This window comes from Oncorhynchus masou, chromosome 32 (assembly GCF_036934945.1).
Source record: "Oncorhynchus masou masou isolate Uvic2021 chromosome 32, UVic_Omas_1.1, whole genome shotgun sequence".
Taxonomy (NCBI): Eukaryota; Metazoa; Chordata; class Actinopteri; order Salmoniformes; family Salmonidae; genus Oncorhynchus; species Oncorhynchus masou.
In genome coordinates, this window is record NC_088243.1 from 86,709,105 (window position 1) to 86,721,241 (window position 12,137).

A 12,137-nucleotide genomic window follows, 5' to 3' on the forward strand; every position below is an offset into this window, starting at 1 on the left:
AGACAGTAGTTATAATAGGATGGTGTGTATAGACAGTAGTTATGTAGGATGGTGTGTAAAGACAGTAGTTATATGGGATGGTGTGTATAGACAGTAGTTATATAGGATGGTGTGTATAGACAGTATGGTCAGTAGTTATAATAGGATGGTGTGTATAGACAGTATAGACAGTAGTTATATAGGATGGTGTGTATAGACAGTAGTTATATGGGATGGTGTGTATAGACAGTAGTTATATAGGATGGTGTGTATAGACAGTAGTGATATAGGATGGTGTGTATAGACAGTAGTGATATAGGATGGTGTGAAATAGACAGTAGTTATATAGGATGGTGTGTATAGACAGTAGTTATATAGGATGGTGTGTATAGACAGTAGTGATATAGGATGGTGTGAAATAGACAGTAGTTATATAGGATGGTGTGAAATAGACAGTAGTTATATAGGATGGTGTGTATAGACAGTAGTTATATAGGATGGTGTGTATAGACAGTAGTTATATAGGATGGTGTGAAATAGACAGTAGTTATACAGGATGGTGTGTATAGACAGTAGTTATATAGGATGGTGTGTATAGACAGTATGGTCAGTAGTTATATAGGATGGTGTGTATAGACAGTAGTTATATAGGATGGTGTGTATAGACAGTAGTTATATAGGATGGTGTGTATAGACAGTAGTTATATTGGATGGTGTGTATAGACAGTAGTTATATAGGATGGTGTGTATAGACAGTAGTTATATAGGATGGTGTGTATAGACAGTAGTTATATAGGATGGTGTGTACAGACAGTAGTTATATAGGATGGTGTGTACAGACAGTAGTTATAATAGGATGGTGTGTATAGACAGTAGTTATATAGGATGGTGTGTACAGACAGTAGTTATATAGGATGGTGTGTATAGACAGTAGTTATAATAGGATGGTGTGTATAGACAGTTGTTATAATAGGATGGTGTGTATAGACAGTAGTTATATAGGATGGTGTGTATAGACAGTAGTTATAATAGGATGGTGTGTATAGACAGTAGTTATATAGGATGGTGTGAATAGACAGTAGTTATAATAGGATGGTGTGTATAGACAGTAGTTATATAGGATGGACTATATAGATGCACTATTGTAAAGTGGCTGTTCCACTGGATGTCATAAGGTGAATTCACCAATTTGTAAGTCGCTCTGGATAAGAGCGTCTGCCAAATGACTTAAATGTAATGTTAAATGGATGGTGTGTATAGACAGTACAGACTGTAGTTATATAGGATGGTGTGTATAGACAGTAGTTATATAGGATGGTGTGTATAGACAGTAGTTATATGGGATGGTGTGTATAGACAGTAGTTATAATAGGATGGTGTGTATAGACAGTAGTTATGTAGGATGGTGTGTATAGACAGTATAGACAGTAGTTATATAGGATGGTGTGTATAGACAGTAGTTATATGGGATGGTGTGTATAGACAGTAGTTATATAGGATGGTGTGTATAGACAGTAGTGATATAGGATGGTGTGTATAGACAGTAGTGATATAGGATGGTGTGAAATAGACAGTAGTTATATAGGATGGTGTGTATAGACAGTAGTTATATAGGATGGTGTGTATAGACAGTAGTGATATAGGATGGTGTGAAATAGACAGTAGTTATATAGGATGGTGTGAAATAGACAGTAGTTATATAGGATGGTGTGAAATAGACAGTAGTTATATAGGATGGTGTGTATAGACAGTAGTTATATAGGATGGTGTGTATAGACAGTAGTTATATAGGATGGTGTGAAATAGACAGTAGTTATATAGGATGGTGTGAAATAGACAGTAGTTATATAGGATGGTGTGTATAGACAGTAGTTATATAGGATGGTGTGTATAGACAGTAGTTATATAGGATGGTGTGTATAGACAGTAGTTATATAGGATGGTGTGTATAGACAGTAGTTATATAGGATGGTGTGAAATAGACAGTAGTTATATAGGATGGTGTGAAATAGACAGTAGTTATATAGGATGGTGTGTATAGACAGTAGTTATATAGGATGGTGTGTATAGACAGTATGGTCAGTAGTTATATAGGATGGTGTGTATAGACAGTAGTTATATAGGATGGTGTGTATAGACAGTAGTTATATTGGATGGTGTGTATAGACAGTAGTTATATAGGATGGTGTGTATAGACAGTAGTTATATAGGATGGTGTGTATAGACAGTAGTTATATTGGATGGTGTGTATAGACAGTAGTTATATAGGATGGTGTGTATAGACAGTAGTTATATAGGATGGTGTGAATAGACAGTATAGACAGTAGTTATATAGGATGGTGTGTATAGACAGTATAGACAGTAGTTATATAGGATGGTGTGTACAGACAGTAGTTATATAGGATGGTGTGTATAGACAGTAGTTATATAGTATGGTGTGTATAGACAGTAGTTATATGGGACGGTGTGTATAGACAGTAGTTATATAGGATGGTGTATATAGACAGTAGTTATAAAGGATGGTGTGTATAGACAGTAGTTATATACAGGATGGTGTGTATAGACAGTACAGACAGTAGTTATATAGGATGGTGTGTATAGACATAAGTTATATAGGATGGTGTGTATAGACAGTAGTTATATAGGATGGTGTGTATAGACAGTATAGACAGTAGTTATATAGGATGGTGTGTATAGACAGTAGTTATATAGGATGGTGTGTATAGACAGTAGTTATATAGGATGGTGTGTATAGACAGTAGTTATATAGGATGGTGTGTATAGACAGTACAGACAGTAGTTATATAGGATGGTGTGTATAGACATAAGTTATATAGGATGGGTGTGTATAGACAGTAGTTATATATAGGATGGTGTGTATAGACAGTACAGACAGTAGTTATATAGGATGGTGTGTATATACATAAGTTATATAGGATGGTGTGTATAGACAGTAGTTATATAGGATGGTGTGTATAGACAGTATAGACAGTAGTTATATAGGATGGTGTGTATAGAGAGTATAGACAGTAGTTATATATAGGATGGTTTATATAGACAGTAGTTATATAGGATGGTGTGTATAGACAGTAGTTATATAGGATGGTGTGTACAGACAGTAGTTATATAGGATGGTGTATATAGACAGTAGTTATAAAGGATGGTGTGTATAGACAGTAGTTATATACAGGATGGTGTGTATAGACAGTACAGACAGTAGTTATATAGGATGGTGTGTATAGACATAAGTTATATAGGATGGTGTGTATAGACAGTAGTTATAATAGGATGGTGTGTATAGACAGTATAGACAGTAGTTATACAGGATGGTGTGTATAGACAGTAGTTATACAGGATGGTGTGTATAGACAGTAGTTATATTGGATGGTGTGTATAGACAGTATAGACAGTAGTTATATAGGATGGTTTATATAGACGGTAGTTATATAGGATGGTGTGTATAGACAGTAGTTATATAGGATGGTGTGTACAGACAGTAGTTATATAGGATGGTGTATATAGACAGTAGTTATAAAGGATGGTGTGTATAGACAGTAGTTATATACAGGATGGTGTGTATAGACAGTACAGACAGTAGTTATATAGGATGGTGTGTATAGACATAAGTTATATAGGATGGTGTGTATAGACAGTAGTTATAATAGGATGGTGTGTATAGACAGTATAGACAGTAGTTATACAGGATGGTGTGTATAGACAGTAGTTATACAGGATGGTGTGTATAGACAGTAGTTATATTGGATGGTGTGTATAGACAGTAGTTATATAGGATGGTGTGTATAGACAGTAGTTATATAGGATGGTGTGAATAGACAGTAGTTATATAGGATGGTGTGTATAGACAGTAGTTATATAGGATGGTGTGAATAGACAGTATAGACAGTAGTTATATAGGATGGTGTGAAATAGACAGTAGTTATATAGGATGGTGTGTATAGACAGTAGTTATATAGGATGGTGTGTATAGACAGTAGTTATATAGGATGGTGTGAATAGACAGTATAGACAGTAGTTATATAGGATGGTGTGTATAGACAGTAGTTATATAGGATGGTGTGTATAGACAGTATAGACAGTAGTTATACAGGATGGTGTGTATAGACAGTAGTTATATAGGATGGTGTGTATAGACAGTAGTTATATGGGATGGTGTGTATAGACAGTAGTTATATAGGATGGTGTGTATAGACAGTAGTGATATAGGATGGTGTGTATAGACAGTAGTGATATAGGATGGTGTGAAATAGACAGTAGTTATATAGGATGGTGTGTATAGACAGTAGTTATATAGGATGGTGTGTATAGACAGTAGTGATATAGGATGGTGTGAAATAGACAGTAGTTATATAGGATGGTGTGAAATAGACAGTAGTTATATAGGATGGTGTGTACAGACAGTAGTTATATAGGATGGTGTATATAGACAGTAGTTATAAAGGATGGTGTGTATAGACAGTAGTTATATACAGGATGGTGTGTATAGACAGTACAGACAGTAGTTATATAGGATGGTGTGTATAGACATAAGTTATATAGGATGGTGTGTATAGACAGTAGTTATAATAGGATGGTGTGTATAGACAGTATAGACAGTAGTTATACAGGATGGTGTGTATAGACAGTAGTTATACAGGATGGTGTGTATAGACAGTAGTTATATTGGATGGTGTGTATAGACAGTAGTTATATAGGATGGTGTGTATAGACAGTAGTTATATAGGATGGTGTGAATAGACAGTAGTTATATAGGATGGTGTGTATAGACAGTAGTTATATAGGATGGTGTGAATAGACAGTATAGACAGTAGTTATATAGGATGGTGTGAAATAGACAGTAGTTATATAGGATGGTGTGTATAGACAGTAGTTATATAGGATGGTGTGTATAGACAGTAGTTATATAGGATGGTGTGAATAGACAGTATAGACAGTAGTTATATAGGATGGTGTGTATAGACAGTAGTTATATAGGATGGTGTGTATAGACAGTATAGACAGTAGTTATACAGGATGGTGTGTATAGACAGTAGTTATATAGGATGGTGTGTATAGACAGTAGTTATATGGGATGGTGTGTATAGACAGTAGTTATATAGGATGGTGTGTATAGACAGTAGTGATATAGGATGGTGTGTATAGACAGTAGTGATATAGGATGGTGTGAAATAGACAGTAGTTATATAGGATGGTGTGTATAGACAGTAGTTATATAGGATGGTGTGTATAGACAGTAGTGATATAGGATGGTGTGAAATAGACAGTAGTTATATAGGATGGTGTGAAATAGACAGTAGTTATATAGGATGGTGTGAAATAGACAGTAGTTATATAGGATGGTGTGTATAGACAGTAGTTATATAGGATGGTGTGTATAGACAGTAGTTATATAGGATGGTGTGAAATAGACAGTAGTTATATAGGATGGTGTGAAATAGACAGTAGTTATATAGGATGGTGTGTATAGACAGTAGTTATATAGGATGGTGTGTATAGACAGTAGTTATATAGGATGGTGTGTATAGACAGTAGTTATATAGGATGGTGTGTATAGACAGTAGTTATATAGGATGGTGTGAAATAGACAGTAGTTATATAGGATGGTGTGAAATAGACAGTAGTTATATAGGATGGTGTGTATAGACAGTAGTTATATAGGATGGTGTGTATAGACAGTAGTTATATAGGATGGTGTGAATAGACAGTATAGACAGTAGTTATATAGGATGGTGTGAAATAGACAGTAGTTATATAGGATGGTGTGTATAGACAGTAGTTATATAGGATGGTGTGTATAGACAGTAGTTATATAGGATGGTGTGAATAGACAGTATAGACAGTAGTTATATAGGATGGTGTGTATAGACAGTAGTTATATAGGATGGTGTGTATAGACAGTATAGACAGTAGTTATACAGGATGGTGTGTATAGACAGTAGTTATATAGGATGGTGTGTATAGACAGTAGTTATATGGGATGGTGTGTATAGACAGTAGTTATATAGGATGGTGTGTATAGACAGTAGTGATATAGGATGGTGTGTATAGACAGTAGTGATATAGGATGGTGTGAAATAGACAGTAGTTATATAGGATGGTGTGTATAGACAGTAGTTATATAGGATGGTGTGTATAGACAGTAGTGATATAGGATGGTGTGAAATAGACAGTAGTTATATAGGATGGTGTGAAATAGACAGTAGTTATATAGGATGGTGTGAAATAGACAGTAGTTATATAGGATGGTGTGTATAGACAGTAGTTATATAGGATGGTGTGTATAGACAGTAGTTATATAGGATGGTGTGAAATAGACAGTAGTTATATAGGATGGTGTGAAATAGACAGTAGTTATATAGGATGGTGTGTATAGACAGTAGTTATATAGGATGGTGTGTATAGACAGTAGTTATATAGGATGGTGTGTATAGACAGTAGTTATATAGGATGGTGTGTATAGACAGTAGTTATATAGGATGGTGTGAAATAGACAGTAGTTATATAGGATGGTGTGAAATAGACAGTAGTTATATAGGATGGTGTGTATAGACAGTAGTTATATAGGATGGTGTGTATAGACAGTAGTTATAATAGGATGGTGTGTATAGACAGTATAGACAGTAGTTATACAGGATGGTGTGTATAGACAGTAGTTATACAGGATGGTGTGTATAGACAGTAGTTATATTGGATGGTGTGTATAGACAGTAGTTATATAGGATGGTGTGTATAGACAGTAGTTATATTGGATGGTGTGTATAGACAGTAGTTATATAGGATGGTGTGTATAGACAGTAGTTATATTGGATGGTGTGTATAGACAGTAGTTATATAGGATGGTGTGTATAGACAGTAGTTATATTGGATGGTGTGTATAGACAGTAGTTATATAGGATGGTGTGTATAGACAGTAGTTATATAGGATGGTGTGTATAGACAGTATAGACAGTAGTTATATAGGATGGTGTGTATAGACAGTAGTTATATAGGATGGTGTGTATAGACAGTAGTTATATAGGATGGTGTGTATAGACAGTAGTTATATAGGATGGTGTGTATAGACAGTACAGACAGTAGTTATATAGGATGGTGTGTATAGACATAAGTTATATAGGATGGGTGTGTATAGACAGTAGTTATATAGGATGGTGTGTATAGACAGTACAGACAGTAGTTATATAGGATGGTGTGTATATACATAAGTTATATAGGATGGTGTGTATAGACAGTAGTTATATAGGATGGTGTGTATAGACAGTATAGACAGTAGTTATATAGGATGGTGTGTATAGAGAGTATAGACAGTAGTTATATATAGGATGGTTTATATAGACAGTAGTTATATAGGATGGTGTGTATAGACAGTAGTTATATAGGATGGTGTGTACAGACAGTAGTTATATACAGGATGGTGTGTATAGACAGTACAGACAGTAGTTATATAGGATGGTGTGTATAGACATAAGTTATATAGGATGGTGTGTATAGACAGTAGTTATAATAGGATGGTGTGTATAGACAGTATAGACAGTAGTTATACAGGATGGTGTGTATAGACAGTAGTTATACAGGATGGTGTGTATAGACAGTAGTTATATTGGATGGTGTGTATAGACAGTAGTTATATAGGATGGTGTGTATAGACAGTAGTTATATAGGATGGTGTGTATAGACAGTAGTTATATGGGATGGTGTGTATAGACAGTAGTTATATAGGATGGTGTGTATAGACAGTAGTGATATAGGATGGTGTGTATAGACAGTAGTGATATAGGATGGTGTGAAATAGACAGTAGTTATATAGGATGGTGTGTATAGACAGTAGTTATATAGGATGGTGTGTATAGACAGTAGTGATATAGGATGGTGTGAAATAGACAGTAGTTATATAGGATGGTGTGAAATAGACAGTAGTTATATAGGATGGTGTGAAATAGACAGTAGTTATATAGGATGGTGTGTATAGACAGTAGTTATATAGGATGGTGTGTATAGACAGTAGTTATATAGGATGGTGTGAAATAGACAGTAGTTATATAGGATGGTGTGAAATAGACAGTAGTTATATAGGATGGTGTGTATAGACAGTAGTTATATAGGATGGTGTGTATAGACAGTAGTTATATAGGATGGTGTGTATAGACAGTAGTTATATAGGATGGTGTGTATAGACAGTAGTTATATAGGATGGTGTGAAATAGACAGTAGTTATATAGGATGGTGTGAAATAGACAGTAGTTATATAGGATGGTGTGTATAGACAGTAGTTATATAGGATGGTGTGTATAGACAGTAGTTATAATAGGATGGTGTGTATAGACAGTATAGACAGTAGTTATACAGGATGGTGTGTATAGACAGTAGTTATACAGGATGGTGTGTATAGACAGTAGTTATATAGGATGGTGTGTATAGACAGTAGTTATATTGGATGGTGTGTATAGACAGTAGTTATATAGGATGGTGTGTATAGACAGTAGTTATATAGGATGGTGTGTATAGACAGTAGTTATATTGGATGGTGTGTATAGACAGTAGTTATATAGGATGGTGTGTATAGACAGTATTTATATAGGATGGTGTGAATAGACAGTATAGACAGTAGTTATATAGGATGGTGTGTATAGACAGTATAGACAGTAGTTATATAGGATGGTGTGTACAGACAGTAGTTATATAGGATGGTGTGTATAGACAGTAGTTATATAGTATGGTGTGTATAGACAGTAGTTATATGGGACGGTGTGTATAGACAGTAGTTATATAGGATGGTGTATATAGACAGTAGTTATAAAGGATGGTGTGTATAGACAGTAGTTATATACAGGATGGTGTGTATAGACAGTACAGACAGTAGTTATATAGGATGGTGTGTATAGACATAAGTTATATAGGATGGTGTGTATAGACAGTAGTTATATAGGATGGTGTGTATAGACAGTATAGACAGTAGTTATATAGGATGGTGTGTATAGACAGTAGTTATATAGGATGGTGTGTATAGACAGTAGTTATATAGGATGGTGTGTATAGACAGTAGTTATATAGGATGGTGTGTATAGACAGTACAGACAGTAGTTATATAGGATGGTGTGTATAGACATAAGTTATATAGGATGGGTGTGTATAGACAGTAGTTATATAGGATGGTGTGTATAGACAGTACAGACAGTAGTTATATAGGATGGTGTGTATATACATAAGTTATATAGGATGGTGTGTATAGACAGTAGTTATATAGGATGGTGTGTATAGACAGTATAGACAGTAGTTATATAGGATGGTGTGTATAGAGAGTATAGACAGTAGTTATATATAGGATGGTTTATATAGACAGTAGTTATATAGGATGGTGTGTATAGACAGTAGTTATATAGGATGGTGTGTACAGACAGTAGTTATATAGGATGGTGTATATAGACAGTAGTTATATAGGATGGTGTGTATAGACATAAGTTATATAGGATGGTGTGTATAGACAGTAGTTATAATAGGATGGTGTGTATAGACAGTATAGACAGTAGTTATACAGGATGGTGTGTATAGACAGTAGTTATACAGGATGGTGTGTATAGACAGTAGTTATATTGGATGGTGTGTATAGACAGTATAGACAGTAGTTATATAGGATGGTTTATATAGACGGTAGTTATATAGGATGGTGTGTATAGACAGTAGTTATATAGGATGGTGTGTACAGACAGTAGTTATATAGGATGGTGTATATAGACAGTAGTTATAAAGGATGGTGTGTATAGACAGTAGTTATATACAGGATGGTGTGTATAGACAGTACAGACAGTAGTTATATAGGATGGTGTGTATAGACATAAGTTATATAGGATGGTGTGTATAGACAGTAGTTATAATAGGATGGTGTGTATAGACAGTATAGACAGTAGTTATACAGGATGGTGTGTATAGACAGTAGTTATACAGGATGGTGTGTATAGACAGTAGTTATATTGGATGGTGTGTATAGACAGTAGTTATATAGGATGGTGTGTATAGACAGTAGTTATATAGGATGGTGTGAATAGACAGTAGTTATATAGGATGGTGTGTATAGACAGTAGTTATATAGGATGGTGTGAATAGACAGTATAGACAGTAGTTATATAGGATGGTGTGAAATAGACAGTAGTTATATAGGATGGTGTGTATAGACAGTAGTTATATAGGATGGTGTGTATAGACAGTAGTTATATAGGATGGTGTGAATAGACAGTATAGACAGTAGTTATATAGGATGGTGTGTATAGACAGTAGTTATATAGGATGGTGTGTATAGACAGTATAGACAGTAGTTATACAGGATGGTGTGTATAGACAGTAGTTATACAGGATGGTGTGTATAGACAGTAGTTATATTGGATGGTGTGTATAGACAGTATAGACAGTAGTTATATAGGATGGTTTATATAGACAGTAGTTATATAGGATGGTGTGTATAGACAGTAGTTATAAAGGATGGTGTGTATAGACAGTAGTTATATACAGGATGGTGTGTATAGACAGTACAGACAGTAGTTATATAGGATGGTGTGTATAGACAGTATAGACAGTAGTTATACAGGATGGTGTGTATAGACAGTAGTTATACAGGATGGTGTGTATAGACAGTAGTTATATTGGATGGTGTGTATAGACAGTAGTTATATAGGATGGTGTGTATAGACAGTAGTTATACAGGATGGTGTGTATAGACAGTAGTTATACAGGATGGTGTGTACTTGGTGGAGGCTGGCTAGTGGTGACTATTTAACAGTGATGGCCTGTGTGGCAACGACCACAGCTTAAAACACAGACGAGAGGGCTATTATTATTATGATGGAGTGCGCTACAGGCCTCACCAGCCCGGTAGGCAGCGTTCATGGCATGGATCTCTCCGTTGCTCCTGGTTACCAGGATCTCAATCAGAGCATGTTCGTCTGTCCCCGCCCCCTGGCAAAATATGGAAATAATTAGTGTGACTCCCGGGAATAGGAATGAGATGTTGTCATTCTGGTTTGTTTGAGCAACCAAACACTGCATGTATTCTCAATGCTGGGATTTACATTTTAGAATCTTTGGATTTAGTCACCATGGAAACCCCTACCTTGGTCAACACTGTGTCTGCCAGTCTGACTCAATAATGGGAATCTCTCTCTCTCTCTCTCTCTCTCTCTCTCTCTCTCTCTCTCTCTCTCTCTCTCTCTCTCTCTCTCTCTCTCTCTCTCTCTCTCTCTCTCTCTCTCTCTCTCTCTCTCTCTCCTCTCTCTCCATGGGAAACATATGTAAGCATTGCCAAAGTTAGTGAAGCAGATAATAATGAACAATACAAATGAACCAGTAAACATTACACTCACAGAAGTTCCAAAATAAAAACAATATTTCAAATGCCATATTATGTCTATATCTCCTCTCCTCTCCTCTCCTCTCCTCTCCTCTCCTCTCCTCTCCTCTCCTCTCCTCTCCTCTCCTCTCCTCTCCTCTCCTCTCCTCTCCTCTCCTCTCCTCTCCTCTCCTCTCCTCTCCTCTGTGCCATTCTTGTCAAAAGGAACATTTTTTTTTTATTCATAGTTTGTCATATCGGTCTAAACATCAAACCACCCACTGGAGAAAGAACCTGTAGGTTGTTCTTTGCCTGCGGAACATACTAAATCTGTATCACACAGAACAGAAGATGTTATCTCATACTAAGACTTGTCTACTAGATATGTATCACACAGAGAGATCCACCCTCCCCACAAACATTCAGTGTCTCTATACATTTCTATATATTATATACACTGACAACCATCTCCTCCTACCTCCATCGCTTTCCTCATCATCTTGGCATCAAACTCAGCGGGCGTCAGCATCAGGCCGATAATCAGCCTCTCCAGGTTCTTAGAGAGCTCAGACTTCAGATCCTTCATCAGGTCCTATAGGAGAGGTCGTAGATAACACACAGAACAGATGACCATCTTATCCTGTGTACATCTGTGGCCCATGTGTGAAACTGCAGGCACAAAATGGCCGCTGTGCATCGCCCACTCGCTGGAATGACGTCATCCCATTCTAGCACACAGATTGAGTTTTGGATGTGGTGGGTTTCACAGTACAATGTAAAGCGCTACTGTGTGAGTGTTGGGGGTGTCTGTCTTACCCTGCCGAGG

General features: G+C 36.1%; 1 protein-coding gene across 3 annotated transcripts in view; it reads right to left on the reverse strand.

Annotated features, from left to right (window-relative positions):
* Window positions 1-12,137, reverse strand: part of LOC135526766 (annexin A6-like) — a 69,430-nt gene that overhangs the window by 28,119 nt on the left and 29,174 nt on the right. For all 3 annotated transcript variants that reach the window (XM_064955411.1, XM_064955410.1, XM_064955412.1), the window contains 3 exons: window positions 12,128-12,137; window positions 11,790-11,903; window positions 10,851-10,941 (listed from right to left, as the gene is read on the reverse strand). The exon at window positions 12,128-12,137 is cut by the window's right edge and continues 85 nt beyond it. In XM_064955411.1, coding sequence (XP_064811483.1) covers window positions 10,851-10,941; window positions 11,790-11,903; window positions 12,128-12,137 — 215 coding nt within the window. The remainder of the gene's footprint in view (window positions 1-10,850; window positions 10,942-11,789; window positions 11,904-12,127) is intronic.